This window comes from Protopterus annectens, chromosome 12.part0, assembly GCF_019279795.1.
Source record: "Protopterus annectens isolate FY-2018-M chromosome 12.part0, PAN1.0, whole genome shotgun sequence".
Lineage (NCBI taxonomy): Eukaryota > Metazoa > Chordata > Ceratodontiformes > Protopteridae > Protopterus > Protopterus annectens.
In genome coordinates, this window is record NC_056746.1 from 359,794,373 (window position 1) to 359,816,517 (window position 22,145).

Below are 22,145 nucleotides of genomic sequence, written 5' to 3' on the forward strand. Positions count from 1 at the left end.
ACACACACACACACACACACACACACACACACACACACACACACACACATCTCATATAGCTCATAGCTCATATCTCAAAAACAGTACAAGACATTTATTATTAAAGTTGCAACCTCTTGAAGTGGGCAAAACAGATTAAAAATAGATTTAAAAAACAGGTAAACATTGTGCCACATTATTCCCATGCCCATTTACATTTTGATGTCAAAACTTCCCTAGTGACATCATTAAAGGAACCTTAATTACTTTGCTTTGCACAACAGTTTTACACACACAGACACACACGCGCGCACACACACACACACATATATATATATATGTGTATGTATATATATATATATATGTGTATGTATATATATATATATATATATATATATATATATATATATATATATATATATATATATATATATATATATATATATATATATATATATATATATATATATATATATATATATATATATATATATATATATATATATATATATATATATATATATATATATATATATATATATATATATATATTCAATATATAAATTATATATATATATATATATATATATCTATGGGTCTACTTTACATGGTCGACATTTCATATAGTCGAAGACCATATGGCCGAGACCATATGATCGACTTTTGAAATGTCGATCATGTAAAAAAAAAAGAAAAAAATGCAACAATCACTTACCTTCACACTGCTAACAGGGGAGCAAGCCCTCTGCACTCCCCACACCCCCTAGAACTTAAATATACTAACTCCAAGATCACACTACAGTGCAGAAGACGGAAATCTTTCCATTCCACACTGTACGGAGATATCCATTCCAAATGGTCGACATTTCAAAAGTCGATCATATGGTCTCGACCATATGGTCTTCAACTTTATGAATTGTCAACCATGTGAAGGGGACTCATATATATTAACAGGTGCATGCAGTGCAAGCATGTTACAAATGTTAATATTATTTTACAGTTTTTTTTTATTTCTATTTTAAATAACCAATAACTTTGTTACTATGATATCAAATAATAAAAGAACATGACTGAGAGTTGTGAGATTAAAACACTGTTTTAATCTTGTTTCTGTGAAAATGCAGACATACATGGGCTTAGAATAACTGTTTATTGCTATAGGGGACTACATCCCCTCACATCCATTCAAGAGTCTTTGCCCTTGCACCCCTTAATTAATAAATTCAGCTCTGAGGTCACACTGGGTCAGGGAGGTTAGCCTCTTTCTTGTAGAACTATGTTTTGGATTAAACTGGTTTTCAGTTTCATGACTAGTCACTAAGTGATGTAAGCATTATGAAGTAATGATGACACAAAGAAGAGTAAATATCTGAATATTTATTAATGTGTAATTTAAAATGTCTTATATATTTTCTTGAATCTGATTTGTTTTTATGTGTTCAGTAGAATTAAAAAACAGAGCTTACCTGAAATCACCCAGTGATGGTTTTTGATTTATTGTGCAACTGCTTGGTAAGAGATGATTTACTTTGATTTAGTTTAATTTTTACCTCTGATTTTCACTGTTTGTTGGAAGAAAGGGATAGGTTGTAGACAGGAAAATTAAATTATAAAATACTGCTACAGAAACCTTATAAGAAAACATGCATGACTAAATTGGAAATGGTATAGCAGAACTATTGGAAATGGTATAGCAGAACTATAGCAAGGGCATCTGACTCCCCACACACAATTATGGTATAGCAGAACTATAGCAAGGGCATCTGACCCCCCCCCCCACACACACACACACAGTTATGGAGGGGTTTAAACTAAATCTCATCTCCATATAGATGACCACACTTATAGGGGTAAGGGGTTGAACTATTTTTTGATCATGGAACCTGATGTAATGGTTTAGATTGACCAAATGTGTTATCTTATACCAATGTGTATTGCTAAAAACTGCAAGAAAGAGCAAGCCAAGCTAGAGTTTTCATTGTAATATACCTTAAACATCCTGTAATGGAGGCCATTGGGTACATGCAAATGAACCCTTAAGGACATCAAGTGTTTCAACTACATGGCTTCTGAATGTCCATGACTTTTTTTACTTTTTAATTCATTGTGGTTCCAGAAGACTGCAGTGGTGGTGCTGCGGTAGCGTTGTCACCTCACAGTAAGACGTTGTCCTGTTCAATTCTCAGATAGAGCGTCTTCTGTGTGGAGACATATGTGAATGGGCGTACCTTCTTTGAAGGTTGTGCGTCAGGGCTGGCAACTTGGCACGTAAAAATCTACTGCCAATCATTAGCGGACCGGAGTTCCGCTGTGGTGACCCCTAACTGGGAAAAGCCAAAAGACACAACAACAACAATTCATTGTGGTTTCATTTAGGTCAAAAAAGGCAAACCTCTCTAACTGCGGAAATGCATGTTTTAGTCTTTTTATTGAGCTGATCAGCAAAGCATAAGTGCATAGTTTGGTTATACTTCAGAAATTCCGTGTCTTTAAACCCAGCTTATGTCCATAAAGATTAAGATATCTGCAAAATATCCCAACTAACATCCAAACCAATGGTTAAAAAAAGTCACACAGACAAATCATTTAGTAAAAACTGCAAGAAATACCAAGCCAAATTGAAGTTTTCTCTGTGTCCTCGCTGCTGGACTGAGAAAAGCTGGGCCCTTTATTGTTCTGGAGGAAAAATACATATTTGTTCATTTTACATGCAAACATACATATATACATACATGCATACAAATATTTCAGGCATGGGCAACACTGCCCTTCTAGCCTGCCAACATAACAAAACAGTTATTCCCATAATGAGTGTCCAGGTCACCCTTAAAAAATATCTAAAGTACTGCTTGCTTTAATATAATTTGGTAATCTATTCCATGCATCAGCTACTCTCTCATAGAACCAATTAGTTCATCTCCCGGTCCTATATACTCTTCTACGTAGGTTGTCTGATGTTTCTGTACTACTTTTTGATAAACCCAAACATTCCCAGAGGCAGTTGTCTCCAAATGCTCTGTACATCTATATAAGGCTTCTTCTTAAATATCTATACGAGACACTGCACAAGTTCAAATAGTCTAGTCTTTCATAATAACTTAAATTTTCACATCCATGGATGACTTTGGTATACTTCTGATGTACTTTTTCTAATTGTTTTCTTATAAAGTTTCCATATTGTTATTCTATACTCTAGTTTGGGTCTAATGGAACTTAATGATTTCTTCATTTCTGATTTCCTAGATATTATAAATCTTTTTCTATAGCTTATAGTTCTATAACTATTATTAACTAATTAGTTGATATGATCAGAAAAACACAAATCTTGATCTACCCATATAACCAGGTCCTTAAATAAATCTACAGTTTCAATCATTGTATGCTGTATTAAATATTTACCTTTCAATTTATGTCTCCCAAAGCTCATATGCATAATTTTCAATGTATTTATCTGTATATTATTCTCCTGTGCTCAACTAGTCAATTTAATCAAGTTCTTTTGCAGACATACCCTATAAATATAACGTGTGTAATTGTTTTACGTACTTTCAAGTCATTTGTATACAGACTGTGAAATACCTCAGATGAAAAAAAAAAATAGATCTGAAAGATACAACCTAAACAAGTAATGGGCCTAGGTCAGAGTGCTGTAGGACACACTCACTCTAACCTAGAATTTCACCTGTCTAATTGCTTTGTAATACTTGCCATGTCCTATTTGCTAGCCATGCTGCTATCTATCTTATCAAAATTGCATCAATATCTAGTTGTTCTAATTTACTGATCAGTGTTTTGTATATGACCCTATCAAATACTGAAGGTAGGTCTATATAAATTACATCACAGCATACATTTTTCATTTATAGCTGTTATTCTTTTGTTATAGAGCATCATGTTCCAGATGGTTATAGATCTGGTTTCAACATATGCGTGTTGATATATGTTCCAAGTCCCAGCTTTTCCAGTTCTGGCAAAAATGTATCCAACATAACCTTCTCCATTCTTTTTTCATAACAGAAAAGTAAACGTACGGGTCTATATGATTTTGGGTTTGTGCTATTCCTCTTTCCCTTAAAGGCAGCTTTATTACGTGCATGTCTCCAATCTTGCGGGATCTCCCCATATTTAAATTACCTAGTGAATAACAGATATGTAATGGTACTATAAGTTTGCACAGATGTTCTCAGGTCTTTATTATTAATTCCACCTTCCCTCTATGCTTTGTTTGGGTCCATTTTACGTATGTTTTATTTCAATATAATCTCATTTCATTTCAGTATCTGAAATTACCTGGATGTTACTAGGGCAATTTCTTACCCTCTTGGAGGAGCCAAATGGCTTTGTATAAGATTCTGTAAATACATCAACAATCTGTTGTATAATCTACACACATTTTATCACTTCATATGTTTTTACACCTAATACATCTTATGCACCGGTAAAATGATTTCCTATTATGCTCAGTATCTTTATGTTCTTTAAAGTTTTCTTGATCTTGTCTCACACTATGTTTAATTTGTCTGTGCAACTTTGTTTATTTTATTTTTAAGAGTAGTAGTTCAATCTCTTTTCTGTGTCTTATATTTTTTTGTCTCTCATCTTATTTTATTCTTATGGAAATGTATCCTCTTGACCTTGTGTGCCTAGATCCTGATGTTAAAACTTTTTTTTTATTTTTTCCATTCAAACAATTTCCCTTTCAAAACTTGTCATGTTCTTCCTGTAGTTTTTTGACCAGTTGCATCACTTCAATTGTTTCAGATAGTGACAGTTTTGCTTCTATATATATATATATATATATATATATATATATATATATATATATATATATATATATATACACACACACACATATATAGTTTGTTATTCATTTTATATTCATTGGTTTTGATTTTTGATTTCAACAGTTTGTCAGCATTATCTAGCAGTAACTTAACCTTTATAAGCCCGTCATCACTGCCCATCAATGGTGGTACAAATGGACATGAAGAAACAGTAATTTCCTTAGGAACACAATGTCCAGTAAGTCCCATCCCCTGATATAAATTTTAGCATTCATATAATTTGAATGCAAAGATAAACTGTTTTTTGTCAGAATAATGTTACTGCTACTTCAAGAATGTTAAAAAACGGTATCACTAATGAATTAGTATGCCTATAAAACTTACGGTATGTTCTTGTTTCACCTCCTTGAAGGCAAGAGCCAAGGTGCCAGAGGTTATTTGAACTAGTTAATAAAAGTTACGTTTCTGAAACTCATACATTCATATACACACATATACATAGCCACATATTAACTACTTCATAAATGTTTAAAAAATTCATTTTACTGCAGGTTTTAAGTCCTATTTATGGCTATTTTATGCCAGCCACCACCTTCTGCTTTCTGAAAATGACCTGACACTATGATGTAACAGGATTGCAGATACTACTTATGTATATAAAAACACTTTGCAGTCATTTCTGATTGGAAATTGTTCTATTCTTACAGTAACTATTCAGCAATCTCTTCATTCTAGCAATATCAGATAGAAAGATAGGCTATAAGCGCTGATGATTCATGCTATGTTCACTTCGCCAGGGTAACTACTGTCACATCCTAGACAAAATTAACTGATTACTATTTGCTGAAAGGAAACTTCTAATACACTCCCTGACCTGCAGATTATAGAATTAAAACCACTGTGCAGGTTGGGTGCTGGGCTGGCAACTTGATACTGTAAAACTCCACTCCCAATTGTTGTGCGGACTGTTGTTCTGCTGTGGGGACCCCAAACTGGGATAAGCCGAAAGGAGAATAAGTGCAGCACTTGTTTGCACGCTGTTGTTTCACAACCTACCAGGAGTGTCGCTCTCTTTTTCCTCATGATAGCTCTCAACCTTCCATCTCTAAAATGAGGAACACTAGCCCTCATAATGTGGAACAAATGGGCAAAATGTGGAACACATACTAATGGCTTACTAACAACTTCAACTAGGAAGGTCATAGGATGGTTAAAATATGCTGATTTTACTTATAAAGAAGATATTTTAATGAATTAATAGGATTCATTTATATTTACAATGGATTTCACTAAAAATATTCCTAACACTGAATGTGTGACAGAGTCTTTCAATGTGGAACATTTGAGGAAATTGGAGGAACATGAACTTTTTAAGACCCCAAATGAGGTACGTTCCTCGTAATGAGTTACACTTGAGAGGTATCATCCCGCCTAATTTTGCCTGTTCCCTCTTGCTAGCTTGCTGAAAGCAGTAAGACCCTTCCCATCACAGCCTCTTTTGTCAAAATAGCAGCCCTTACTGGATTAGAGTACAGACGTCACTCTTTATTAATGCCCACTCAAAAACATTGTCAATTATAAGAATTTCAAGCACATAGCTTAATTATTTCTGGTCTGTCCAAGTAAGTGGTTGCATTTATTTTAAATAAAGACTTAATTGTGTATGTTGCATACTGCAATTGCTAATGTTGCATTCAAGCAACACATTACTGAAACTCTTTATCATAAAATATAGGTTAATCTTTTAACATCTGCATCCATTTCTGCACTGTGTATAATTTCTCTTTAATTACATCTTTTTAATATAGTTTAGTATGCATTCTGAGTCAGCATTGAAAAACTTTCCAGTCTGTCTCAGCCTATGTGCCTGATTAATAAATTAATAAATCAAAGTGAGAAAAAAGAAAAGCATAGCACCTTATCAGTACATTAGAAACACACAGAGGATAACTGCAATAAAACATTTTTTTCTTGGTGAATTGCAAATTTGCCTATTGCATTTTAGTTGGAAAAACAAAGCAAAACACAAAGAAAACATGACTCATAACACCCTTCCAGGATGCTAAGTTTTAACATGGTTGAAGACACAACAAAAGAGCAGGAATGTTTCACAGACTGCAAACTTGTACATCCTGTTCTTCATAAATGAAATAAAACAGCGAGAAAACAGTCCCTGATTCTTAAAGACCTGTTCGCAGCATAAGTGATCACGTACACTGAGAGCAGGTGTTTTGAAATCTAGTCCCCATAGTAAGCCATTTTGTTGATAGGCCTTACATTGAAGTAAGTGACTTACACTGAGACAGGGTATTTTGGAATCAGGGCACATGGTACTTACATATTATCGCAACCACATTTCGCAGGTGGAATACTTTATAATGTTTTCTGCCAAACTATGTGTGTTAGTGAAAGAAGGGTGGTGTAAACTGTTGCACAGTACTGGGGGGGTCTATATCATATATTTAAAATTCCAAAATATTAAACACCATAAGTTTGAACTTGCAATTTCAAATATTGATAACATCGAACGCACAGAATAGTGAATTTTTTCCCAGGGAAAAAATTTGCTGTTCCGAGAAACATACACACAACACAAGCACACCAAAATAAATAAACCACACACATACAGTTAACAAAACCCAACCCTACACTAAACCATACATACATTACTAACTATCCACTTACCTTAACCCGCACCCTAACCCTAAGGTCCGTAACTAATGCACACATACCCTACGAAACTATACACAAACAAACTAATTAATACACACACATACAGTTAACAAAACCCAACACTACACTACACCATACATACATTGCTAACTATCCACTTACCTTAACCCGCACCCCAACCCTAAGATCCGTAACTCTCGCAACACAGTGGAGAAAATAGCGAAGCCATGGAATGGCCCACCGAAATCTTGCCCTAGGTAAGATTTCAATGTTCTGGGGCTTCACTATTTTCATCCTTCGATGTTGTGGGTTCGATATTATAACTTTCAAAGGTTTACATCTTCAAAGTTATAATTTAGACCTGTATTGGGTCACATTCTTTGGCACATACGAAGAGGAATAATGGCAGGTAGAGCCCTTGTCTGAAGTGGACACATGACTGCTGCTTTGTAGTCACCTTTAATGTTAGGATTCATCACAGTCACAACGTTCTGAGCAACAGAAGTGGTGCCTTTCAAACTCTGTTAAATTTATTTCCTATTTATTTATTATAGTTATTTATTTTCCTATGTAGGGGAATCATTCACCATCTACAGCAGCACCTGTTGTTCCTGCTGTAAGGGCCATTTCTGAGTACACAACTTTAGAGATACACAAGTATGTGTGTGTAACAGGATGATATTTACCACCCCTGCCCCACAAGTACCGCTACGGAGAGAGGCTGTGCTGCATTAGTTACTAGCATTTATTTGGATTATTGAACTGTTGCGTGGTCAGTGTTCGGCAGACTTCATTTCCTCTGTGAACTTTAGTTCCCAGTCTGACTACTAATCATTTAACAAAATGTCCCCCATAAAAATAACAGTCGTTCTTCACCAAACTGAGAAGCAGCAGGCATTATGATTGCATTATTCATGACCTGACGTTGGTAAAGGACGCTACCCCCAAACAGGAATTTGCCCTTTATTCCTCTTCCTAACCCATTAACAATATCAGAAAGTAGTACTTAACACTTTACACAACCGTTTTAAAGTTAAGAGACATAGTTTGAGTCAAACACAACGAATTATTGCAGTTGCAAATCTGGTTACGATAATACACAAGTACCAGGAAGACTTACAATAAGAGCAACTCTTTTGAAATCTGGCCCATGGAATCTAATTTTCAGCTTTACACTTTTTTTCTTTCTTTACTTTGGCATATACTTACTTAAACTTGTTTCAAAAATTCTGGTTTAAACAGACTGATAAGTGCATTCCACCTTATATATATCTAGCTTACTCTTTTTGTTGGGAACTTTGTGATTTTTTTTTTTTGTTTCTCATCATGTTCTAACTCTTAAGCAAGCAAAATCAGTCTAGCATTTTATTATACTGTCACAATACTACATACCATCATTTTTCTTTCAAATTAAGGAATGTGTAATAATGTGATACTTCAAAACTTTTCTTTAAATTGTAGAGAAATGTAGCTCAGTATATAAAAGCATAATCTTATATGTATTGTGTGTGTGTGTGTGTGTGTGTGTGTGTGTGTGTGTGTGTGTGTGTATACATACATAAATATCTATGTGCATTGATTTAACTAAAACTTATCTAAACATAAATGATAGAAAAGAATGATTTAATATCACTTCATCTAAGGGTAGCCTATAATACTACATACTAACATCTGCAACTCCACTGATAAGGAAAGGTTACCATTTTGTGATCAGTGGTATTAGTTTTCTTATAGATTTATAAGTAATATTGCAATTTGCTTTACCACAGTGTGTTGGATTGTGTGAGCTGGTTTCAGTGTCGTTTTCTCTTTTTCCACTGTAGTGTGGCCATGCAGTTGGTATTTATACATATCAGTTAGGAGGTGTGGGGGGGGGGGTGGCAAAGCTTGCCTCCTTGCAAAAAATGTTAACACTGTTTTATGTCATTCTCGGTTTAGATGATCACTTTTGTTTCAATACCTTTAATATCAGTACTGTGCATTCAGATCAAGTGACAGACACACACATACACACACACACACACACACACACACACACACACACACACACACATATGTATATACGTATTGCACTTTCTACACATGTTGTTTGATTCATTATTTTCCCTTTAAATATTTAAAAACTGTTTTAGCACTTTTTTTCCATTAAATAAAAGAAAAATGTTTATCTAGCACTTTTCCAAGTTTTAATACTCTTAATTATTGCATTTTTAAAGAGAAATTTGGAGGTCAGCTTCATAGCTGCAGTATTTGCAGAGACCATAATCATCTCTTCTGGTTTCCTATTATTTTAGACCAACATTACTGCATATGGTAAGTTTGTGCCCAGTCTTTTAATATGGCCTTGGACTTCTGTCTGAAAGCTAGTTTTATTTTTAGGTTCTTAGTGTACAAACACATCAATGTAAATACTTGCAGAAGTGTAGTATGTTACAATTACAATTCTTCCACAGCTGCTTCATATTACCTTATTTAAAACTAAATTAAGTACACATACTAGATTGTGTGTGTGTGTGTGTGTGTGTGTGTGTGTGTGTGTGTGTGTGTGTGTATGTGTGTGTGTGTGTGTGTGTGTGTGTGTGTGTGTGTGTGTGTGTGTGTGTGTGTATGCATGCACTTCCACATAAATGTGTGTCTGTCTGTATGTGTGCATGTACATGTGTGTGAATGTGCGTGTCTGCAGTATTAAACCCATAATAAAATTATCAAAAGACTCTTTGAAACAGTATAACCATTTATTAAAAGATTGAACCAAAACAGTTAACAGTTATTTGTGGTGACATAAAAGATAGAAGCAACATAATAACCATTATTCAAATAATAGTATAGCATAAAATATAAACTTTATGCTATATGAGATAACTTGTTTAGCAACCTTTCTCATTCTGTTTTTTAATGTAGCCTGGCTGTATAATTTATCTGTATTTCCGTGTTAAGATACAGGAAATAGCAGCTAGAAATTTGTCCCAGGCAATATGGACTTCAGGGGTGAAAGCACCTAGTAGATGGCCAGCAAGGACAACCAAGATATTGTGAGAAAGGATCTAGAAAAATGCACAAAAGGAAAATATAAGTCAGATACACAGTAAAATGTTTCTGCATCAGCAAAAAAATAACAGTAGCCATGAAGGATTTTTTTAATGCAATGGAATGACAGTGCAAAATCCCTGGCATTTAGCATATGCTAACTTTGCATTTTTTCTAAAGTCCAAATGGCTTTTGCTAATGTGTAGAAGTCTGATATGCATTTTCTGGCTATACAACCATTGATAATTTGATTTGTTCTTATCAAATGATCTATTACCTCACTATTTGTACAAAAAATAATGTAGTAATATCTTCATGATTAAACCACATTACAAAACTTGAAACTACATACAAAGAGTATTGAGTAACTGCTGATGTGAATAAAAACAACTTTCTCATTTTTCAAGAAATGCTTAAAAATAAATTTTCAACAACCCTAGGCAACTCTTAAAACTGTAACTTTTTTGTTAGTCGTAAATGTAAAACTGGAAGTCACAATCAATGACATTGGTTAGGCTAAGTACTGGTAAATGTGATTCATTATTCAGACATTATCGCCAAGGAGAAAAGAAAGGTGTCACATATTCACTTAAACATAATACATCTAGAAGGAATGTATTTCTTCTTTATATGAGGTTTTGGCAGCAGCTGCACAGACCTTCATTAATGTATGGAAGTCCTCAGTTAATATAGACAGAACTAATGGCCCAGCTGTGCCATTGGCCAATTATAAACACATGGCATGGGTGTGCACTGCTGACCTCCTCTCAGCTGTTTAGTTGTGGGAGACATTCAGCATCTATTGGGGAAGACAAATTATGTTTTCAACACAGCTCCATCAAATAGGGTGGCACTGTTCGTAGTTGGTACGACTCTGATGAAATTTTGATCAGAACTATCTTGAGCAAAACTACATATTTAAGACTTCAAATGTGCCCCACTGGTTAAAAGGACGGGACCAAGAAAATGAGATGAAATGTTGAGGAATATGCCCATATGCCACTGCTGAAATATCACTGGTACCAAGAAAGCAGTTTGCGTTTCAGCCTCAAGATGTCTTACATGCAGGGCAAACTGCAAACTACAAGCCAACTCAAAGCATGGAAGTGGAAGGTAATGACATGTGCAGCATTACTAGGCCAGGTTAAAGGTCGGTACCAGGAGACGATATATGTCAGTGCTTTTCAAATTACAGGAAAGGAGCAGACTAGGTAGGCCAGTTGGTTCTTACCCATCAAAATCTATGTTTCTGTGTAATTGCAACAGAGTATGCTTACCGAGAAGTTGGCAGGGTCCACTCTGATCGTGTAGGCATGCAGGTCACTAAGATCTGAGAGAGCAGATGGCATGTTATCAATGTTGTCGATAGCCTTTCCAAGAGCAGCAAAAATTTTACCGCCATGTCAATGGAGATGAGCAGAGCCAGGGCTGATGTCTACATGGCTGAAATAGTTTCTCATCTGAGGGAAGCTTGAGAACATTCTGTGAAGAAAATATTACCATAAGATTACCATCAGGCATACTGTTCCCAAAAAGCATCAACCAACAACAATATGGCCTTTGCAAGACTGCTTCTGTTATTTTATGTTGTGAATAGGATAGCACAGGCATACCTCTCAACATTTACCTCCAGAGTTGTGGACAAAGCAAAAACTTAGTTAGAGAAAGATCCCAAATTAGCTACATTTTTAAAATGCTTGTGCTATTAGCTTAGAACTTGTCAATATAGTTTCAATGTTAGGAGAGATTGAACAAAGGTTTGAGAATGAATTAGGGGCACCCAAACAAAATCTGAACAACTGAGATGGATGGGGATAGGTTTCTAATGAAATCACTGGATTATTGTGCAAACTGTGAAGTCACTGGGCCCTGCTTCTATTTTCTGTTTGAATAGTTCCATGGTTTGAAGGCAAAATACATTCAGTGGTCAGTAAAGTTCCATTCTCAGTAGGACAACACAGAATCAGTAAAAAAAAAATAAAAACTTGAATTACCTTGTAACCAGTAAAGATATGGAGAATGACTTACAATGTTAGTATCGTGGCTATGACTATTAAAAAGTTGCACAAATAATGCACTGGTGCTAAAAGAAAAAAACAAAAAACAGTGATGGTTCAGGAAGTGTTAAAAAGTATGTGTATATCTCATCCAATCGATTAATGTTGTGTGTGTGTGTGTGTGTGTGTGTGTGTGTGTGTGTGTGTGTGTGTGTGTGTGTGTATGTGTACATGCATGCATGTGTCTGTATGTGCCTGTCTGCATGTGTGTGCTGCAGAACCCCAACAATTCAGCCAACAGCTGTTAACACTTGGGGGGGATGCATGCCCTTATCCTACCCCTAAGATGAACATAATTCTGATAGAGACTATATTTCTGTGGTATTAAACTTTTAAGTAGTACATTTATGAAACTGATATTTTATGTATTATAAATAAATGATATTGAAATATGCACATAATAGATATATCTCCATAAACCAAGATAAGTGCATTATTATTTTATTTCTTTAATACTGATAAACCTAGGAGAAGAAAAGGTACCACTATATAATAGCAAACACAAGAAACCCTGAAACAGCATTTTCTAGAAATGTGACTGGCAAGACAGTAAACTTCTTGGTGGCAAAGAAAATGTTACGACCACCTCATGATCTGAAAACTTTCCTCACTGCCATATCACCATGTAATCGTTGTTTTCTTTGTTTTATCTGCACTGTTCAGCAGACAAGTCAACAAGTTTGGCTGACAGAAGACCTAAAGGACTCATTATGAATATCTAGTAAATCTACTGAATTCATTAAAAATGTTACACTACTAAATATGTAGATTATTACAGCAGCAGGCCTCACAAAAAATATTATTGTTATAAATTATCAAATTCTAGGACAGAGAATTGTGACATTCAAATGTAATTACAAAAATTAAAGTAACTAAGCAGTCCAATGATATTAGTTTGCTAATGTATTCAGCATACAAATTTTAAACAAAAGAAGCTCCTTTATACTGATAACTGTAAAAAAAAAAAAAAAAATATATATATATATATATATATATATATATATATATATATATATATATATATATATATATATGTATGTATTTATACAGAATCCATTTTCTCTGTCTGTATACAGACCTAGATTTCTATTTTCTCTGAAGTGGCTAAGTAAAACACAGATAGAATATAGTCCTCATTTACATACATTTCTTGTATATACACTCATTACTTCTTACTCCCCTGTAACTTTATTCTTTTACACATGTGTATGTAATTGAATCCTAGAATTTAGCGTTGTACTGCTGTTCCTGTTTGCTTTGTAATATTACAGTTCATGTGGTGCAGTTTGCTGTTTTCACTTAGACAATTATTTTCCTTCTCATAAGTGGAGCTTGTTCTCTCCAGTCTTCCATTAAAAATAATTTTTGACCAGCCAGGCTTCTCCAGTTATTATAACAAATAGGATTGTTTCATTTTATGAGTTATTTAACAAAATTAATATTTTGTGTCCAGCTATTCCATTACCCGATTGCCAGTTTAACTAAAGTTATTTAGCATGAATTACTGACAAAGTCTGGGTTAATATCATAATGCATTTAATTATCTATGGTAATCCTGACATACTCTACAATATCACATGTCAGAAAAACAACTTTTTTGTATGCATTGTGCTCAGATCAATACCACTTTCGGTTAGCTATACAGTTAACTAAAGGCATACAGATTCAGCATCGGTCTTGTTGAGTTGCTTTATTTATTCTTTCCAAGTAAAAGCTAAAACAAGTGCAACATCCCATTGTCATGACACTGATGACAGCGATCCTTCTACTAATGCCCTCTGACCTCTAAGGTGAGCAGGCTTGAGCAAGTCTATACACTGTGTTTACTTGGCTTTTATGAGATTTGATCCTACTGAGGCCTGATTCCTGAGCTAGCATTCTGACACTGAACTGCAATCACTCAGCAAAGTCAGTAAAGCTAGCTTAGTGAGTGTTGTGGAATCTCAAAAGCTGAGAGATTTCTAAGTAACAAGACAGAAGACAGCCCTACATATAGGTTCATAGGTTCATAGGTTTATACTAGGCTATCTGCCCTAAGGCATTTATAAGCCTAGCCCAAATTTTTGTGGCTTACGCCACCCCTTATATGAAAAAATACTGTGTCCATTAGTTTGTTGTGCCTCTGTCCAGCAGTGACACAGAGATGATTCCCGGGATAAACCTACGATCTCCCATCCACAGGTCAAGATTTCTCTTGAACAGAGCCAGCGAGGTGCTCTGCCTCACATGGATCGGGATTTTATTCCACAGCATAGGGAGTCTCTGAGTGATAAATCTATCCCTCCAGCACGTCCTATTTATATCCGTGCTAAGGTTTAAGTCACTTGCTCTAGTGGTTTTGGTGGATTTGGATTTTTTGAGGTGGAGCATGTCCATTAATTCCGGGTTGGACATGGCCTTGTATGTCAGGCACATGTCACCTCTGAGCAGACGGTATGCAACTGAATAGAGCTGGAGTTTCTTCAATCTGGCAGCATATGACAGATTTTGGAGTCCCTTTATCCTTTTGGTGAGGAACTTTTGGGGTCTCTCCAATTGCTGCAGATGTCGGGTGAGATACATCCCGAATGGGGCATTGTACTCGATCATTGGTCTGATAAGTGAAGAGTACAGGGGAACAATGACCTCACTAGATCTGGATGTGAATCCCTTCATGATCAGGTGGGCAATGTAGAAGGTCTTTCTAACCACTTTAGCAACGTGAGTGTCAAAAGAAAGGCCACTGTCAACCTGGGTCCCCAGGTCCCTGATAACCTCTTCTGTGCTTAGTGGATTGCCACCTATATGGTAGCTGGGGTTACCTTGTTTTTCCTCTGCCTGAGTCCCATGATGTACACTGTTTGTTTACTTACAGTGCTACACTGAAGGTGTGGGTTAGCTGCACAGGCTTCTAGTTTCAACACATTTCCTGCACACTCTGCACCAAGGCTTTCCTGTCCAAGAACAATTTGAATTTGCCATATAATTGGTTTATTTAAGTATTTTCCAATTCTCAGTAGTTTCTGTATGTGACTGTCTAAACTTCAAATGTTTGATATTGACATCAGTCATCAGGTACAATGCTGGGAATAGTACATCCCAATATGCTTATATCTTAAGCCTGATGACATATTTAATGTCCTTCAAGTACCACACACAGTGCTTATAGGGGCATGACAGCTCTTTTCCCCCCAGCTTGTTTATTATTTATTTTATTTTATTTTATTTATATTTTTTTACCAGGATAGTGCACTGATTGTAATGGACCATTTGCAGACACATCCTGGGTAGTTGCAACTGCAATGCACTGTTTAGTGGCTACAAAATGTATTATCATGGTTTACATCAAAACCAGGATTTCATATCACAGAAAGGACACACACACCATACAATTCATTCAGTCTTTAAAATGCTCTCTCTAACCTTACCTTCCATTTTGCCTGTTAATAACAGTGTTGCCTCTGACTATTAAGAAATTAATTTTGCATTTATATTTCACTTAGATGAGCATCAAATCATATCAGATAAAAGTACATTTAAAGCTTGCAATTCACATATGATTGCAGGATTGGATGGGCACCATGTTGCAAGCATGACAATCCCTCTAGTAAAATGGCTAGTTATGCTACTGACTAGAACTCAGAAGAGTGTCATCTGAAAATCAGATGGAAAAAGGGAAAACTGATCTGGAAAATGTTGTTTAATAGCATTTTAAAAGCAGGGGAAGCACCAAGATCTTGGAAGAAAGCTGTGGTGGCTGTAATAAATAAATAAAGGCAGTAAAGATTCGGCAAACCCAGCTTCATATAGACCCATTTCAATTTTAAACCATGATTACAAAGTGTGTAAGTCTAAACTAGCTAAAAGAATGGCAAAGGTTTTGCTAAAAATTGATATATATGGATGTATGTGTTTTTTGAGAAGGGAAATAAACAGTTGACAATATTTATAGAACAATGATGATCCGGATGAAGGCAGAATAGAAGAAATTACCACAGTTGTTGGTGGATCTTGATGCAACAAAAGCATTCTACATGAGTAAGCTGGGATTATATGAGTAGGACAATGGAAGCATTTACATTCCCTTATATAATAATAAGGTTAATTAGGAAGATATATGAGGGATCAGAGGCAAGAATTAAAGTGGGAGGGTTCCTCTCTGATAAATTGTGTCTGAACAGACAAACCAGGCAGGGTGTCCTCTTTCCCCTTTGTCATTTGTTTTATGTTTATAGACATTGGCAAAGAAAATAAGAGACTTAGAAATTTAAGGATATAATTGGTGTGGTAATCAAGAAAAGTTGGCTTTATTTGTAAATGATTTTATTTTGTACCTGAATAAATCAAGAAAAAAATATCTCAGCATTGTGGAACATTTTCAGACAGTTTCAAGTCTTTTTGGGATATAAAATTAATGAAGATAAAACAAAGGCTATAACCATAAAGGATGTACCCACACATGAATTGGTTCAGCAATACCCATAGTTATGGGGACATGATAAGTTGAAGTATTTAGGAGTATGGATTAAAACGGCTTCTGTTATGGTGGATAAGGATATATGTGGGAACAGACTAAACAAAAGATAATACAAAAACTGAGAAACGACATGCTGTTGTTTATGGATAGGAATGCAAAGATATAAGCAGTGAAAATATTTTTAGTCCCTTTAGTTTTATATACATATCAGGCATGTTTTTATCATCCAGAGGAGAAGTTGTGGACACTAATTAATAAAGAGTTGAAGAAATGTATCTGGGAGGGAAAGAGGGCAAGAGTTAAGTGGGATAAATTGATCTTTCCTGTACAACAAGGTGGTTTAGGATTGCCTGATTTCAAGGGATATTTTAGAGTTACATTATTAAGGTTCTTTTCATTGGATGAGCAAATGGCTGTAACTACAGTAATAATTATTTTGAGATGGGGCACGGTATCTGAATTGCATAGACATAGTAAGACCTGTTAAGTTCAATTCTGGTGGATACCAAAAAAGCAAGTACTAGAAAATGGTAATGAATGTGTAACCAACTGTATTCGAAGTACTGAATATTGTAACAGAGAGAAAAGAACTGAAAGTGGGATCTTCAGAACAGGGGAGGAGTAAATTACATACAAATAAATGGAAATTATGGGAGTAATACATGCAGAATTATGTTCAGGAGGAGCAGTGAGGTCTAAGGGAAGGCAGGAATTGAGCAAGTTATGTAATGTTGGACTGGTGATAGTTATTAAAAAGAACATATGTGATGTATAATGTATGTAAGTGGAAACATGTTACTATGTTTTGTTTTCTGTTATATTAATCAATGTTTGCCTACATACTAAGTAATAATTTAATATAGTTGGTAATACAGAGAAGTGATACACAAAAGAATACTTGTCATTTCATTAGATGTCATATATGATCCACAATAGTACCCCATATCTGTAATACTTTCTAAAAATATTTTTGCTATTGATTTTGAGGGTTTGTGTTGAAATGTTTAAATGGTACTTAAAGTTGATGGAATAATATAGTTTGTCCTAAAATGTATATGCTAGAAATGAAAAAGTCGAAGTATAACTTTAGCTATTTTCTAATGACTGAATTCTCATTGTATCACAAAATCACCAGTATTGAGAAGGAAGAGAGACAAACTCGGTGACAAAATAAAGGAATGTTTTACAAGTTCAGTGAAAGGCAAAAGGTATGCCACAGGGAGTGAAATAATTCATACAACATATTTAAGCAGCATGCATCTTTTTTCTAAGCTATAGAAATGCTTACCTGTTAAAGGCTTCCGCACCAAGGCTCTCCGCATCACCTGCAATCTTTCCAAAAATATCCTTTAGGATTTTTTTCTCCTCACTGGTCAGAGTCATGTTTGTCACAGCTGCTGCTGAGCTTTTACAATTGGAAGGGAATAAGAAGGCTTGAGAAGTAACCTGTTATAAATATCTACACACAGAAAAGGACTTGGCAGCAGGCCGTGGTCAGTGGTCAGTTTTACTGTCCCTCCCAAAGAGGACATTATCTTATCTTTTTCCAACTTGTGTTCCTTGTGCTGGACAGATGAGTCTTACAGTTCATCAATATGCTTATTGGTAAGGAAAGCAAAGGGGTCACTCTGAATTGCAGAGCACGTATTTCATATCCACTGCAAGACAGATACGATACAACATCTGTAACACCACCCCTGTCAGGCAGCTAAGAAATGTTGAATGACAACTCCAGATATATTGGCTTACGTGTGAAAAGAAACCCTAGTTTGTTAATCATTAGGATAAAATGTACAAATTCAAAGGGCAATGATAGCACATCTTCAGGATCAATTATGTAACAAATGGAAACAGAAGCAGAAATAATTACTAAAATAATATATAAGGTGATGCATGCTATATATATCTGCTTTATATGTGTGAGTCCATTTATCGCACTATTTTATTTTCTTTATGTATTTATATTTTGTTACCAAGGTTAGCCCCACTGGGCAGAGCCTTCTATGAAGGGGACAGTGAGAGCAAAGCTCCCAATAAAGTTAGCATATTAGCAATAATGATTAGGTGTTAATAATTCAAACATTAGAGTGACAAATATATAATCTAAATGACACAAATAAAATGAAGTAGCAATGACATATTAACAGAAACAACAAAAGAAAAAAAAACGTACATGGTGCATTACCTGAAGTAGGAACAAGAACATTATACTGATTAATATAATTGGGATAGTCTGCCTTTCTGAAGGTAAAAGTTATCAATGAAATTGTTTAATCTAAAAAATGAAATAAATAAAATAAATATTGCACACACATACCCACAAACAGACACAGACACAAGCACATACAGACATGCGCACACACACACACACACACACACACACACACACACACACACACACACACACACATGAGCACATGTAAACATACACACAAAGAAAATGAATTTTCTATACAACTCCCTGTACAGTTACTATACAACATGTTGGTATACAGCTAAATGAGTTATACAAATAACACTGATCCACAAAAAGGGGGAGGGGAGCCTAAGTACGCAGAGAATGCATTGCCCTTTGACAAATGGGAGAGGATAGTAGGGACTTTGCTTCTGCCTTCAGGGAGAATCTGTATTAAAGACTGTAAAGTTAATGAAGGGGAAACTCCATTTTATAGAACCAGGATACTCCCTTGCTCCTCTGCAATGAAGGCACCTTGAAAGCTAGGAAAGACAATTGTGACTGTTGGTTCAGTGGTGCAGCTAGACAGGAGCAGTATTCCAGAAAGCATGTGGTCACGTTCCAGCCAAAGACACGCACACACACACACACACACACACACACACACACACACACACACACACACACACACACACACACACACACACATATATGTATATATGAGTGAGAGTCACTGGGGTCACTGGGTTGTGCATTTAGAAAAGTTACAATGGTAATGAGACATATAGGATTTGAGTTGCTTCGGTAGTACAACTGATAGTATAGTAAAATAATATTCTAGATGGCCTGCGTTCAAGTCCCAGCTGAAGCACTTCATTTTTTTTGAGTATGTATAACTTGTTAATACCCTATCTTGATTTACTGTATAAAGAATGTGAGAGCCACACTCCTGGTGAACAGAGTATGACATGCAATGATAGTTCAAAGGTGCTGTCTTCATGACCTGGCATGCTTCATGCAGGAACTTTCACTGTGTAACTATGGGCTGTGGTGCAGCCTAGCTCTGGGAATCTGACATCATACAGATTTATAATGTTATCAGATAGTCTACTACTTATAAGAACTCTTGTATCTCACATTGTCAAGCCATTACTTGCTTTTTCCATCCTTCGCTGCAATCTTTCAATAATAACATTTCTGTTAATGTACAGGTGAAAGTGACAAGATATACATGAACACTCTGTGCTCAAGAAAGCTGAATTTGATTCCCAGAACACCTGCATGTCCACTGCATGACCTGCTTGCAGCTAGAGAGACATCTGGTTTAGTAATCAATACGATTGCCAAGAGACTACTAGAAAAAACATCAAGTCAGTCTGGCTTATTCTTCTTCACTGGTTCATATTTTCCCAACATAAGGTAAGCAAATCGGGTTGGTGGTTAGCTTACACCCACAAAGCGCAGGGTTTGATTCTCAAATGGGATAATTGGCTAGGCTTAAAATAGCCTGCAAGGGCAGTAAGCCTAGTACAAACCTATGAACACTTTTTCGGCATGAGTCATGTCATCTTTTTGCCACATATAATATAAATTTCTTCTAAAAAGGAAATTATGTTACTTAAAATGTCTTGCAGCACAAGTTCATGATGGAGTTGCCCTGAAAAGAGATCCTCATGAATATATTTTCCGCTGGTGATCCCTGTGAGCTTTTTTTCACATTGATATTAAAATAACTTCAGATCCTGAATTCCCAGACTGCTATGACCACATTTAACATGCTGCAAAATACCCTTCTTGCTTTATTTTTTAATTTATTTGTTTGTTTGTTAAACAGGTAGGCACATTAGTGAGAACCCTTTTCAGGCATGACCCGGACCATGAAGCCAGTTGCAAACAAAATCAGAGATGGCAAAAAAAGAAATACAATATACAATCACAATCACAAATTGCACTGCACACATAGTGACAGAATAAACATTGAACTCTGGTGGATTGTAATATAATAAGAAAGTATTATGTCATAAGTATAAGCTAAAGTGCTTTTTGCAGCTTGCCTGCAAAAATAATGTAACTTAGAAGCTATCTCCTGTGTTGCACAATACTTTTATTAGAAGCTATCTCCTGTGTTGCACAATACCTTATACAATAAGAATGTCGAGCGCTTTAGAAGTATGTTTATTCATTTTTGATTAACCAGAAAAAATGCACTTGCTAACTTGAATACTTGCTTTCAGAGATGATCCAACAGCACTACTGTCATCAAGTCACTATATTTAGAGTCATGCATTATGCAAGCAGAGACTGAGGGAATCAAACACAGGTCCTTCTAGATATAAACTGCATGCTGCTCATTACCATAAGCAGTAATCTTTATTGATGTTAAACATATTTTACTGCAAAAAAAATAACTCTTGTGGCACTAGAGTTTCGACTGGCATGTAATTAATATCCTTCAACTTTCAAGTCTGAACTATCTTTAGGGTTATTAGATTTGACTCCCCCCACACACACACTTCTCTCCTCCCTTATTTATCCAGTGTAGATTATGCCTTATGGTATGGTCAATATGTTCAAAATGTGTACTGTATCTGTGTAGTCCTCTTCATGTAGTTGCAAAGCAAAGTCTGTCTCTACACAAATAATATTCTGAATACTTTGTCATTTCTTGTGCTACCCAACACCTCTAAACATGGGGTTCTGGGTGGCAAGTAAGAGCTTTGTAGTGTCATCTAAATGGTATGGTCACAGAGACTCTATGCTGTGTAGGTTTTACGTACCACCTGTTCCATCATTCTTCAGTGTACCTCGTTCATTAATGTCTTGTATTTACACATCCCAGTATACATTCAGCTGTGTGGCATCTGAAGGTGTTACAGGTAATAGCAGAAAGGCCTGTTGTGCATATGGGGAAAGGGTTTCAACACTACTACTGCAGTAAGAAAACCCACCAAACATTTCAGTAAGCATGCATGTGCAATGCATTCAGTAAAAAT

At 35.6% G+C, this 22,145-nt stretch overlaps 1 protein-coding gene across 1 annotated transcript; it reads right to left on the minus strand.

Moving 5' to 3' along the window:
- Positions 1 to 10,351: 10,351 nt before the first annotated feature.
- LOC122817330 (hemoglobin larval subunit alpha-like) lies at positions 10,352 to 18,359 on the minus strand. The gene is given in 3 exon segments (XM_044090546.1): positions 10,352 to 10,480; positions 11,741 to 11,945; positions 18,265 to 18,359. Coding segments are annotated over 3 exon segments (429 nt in total).
- Between the last annotated feature and the right edge of the window lie 3,786 nt (positions 18,360 to 22,145).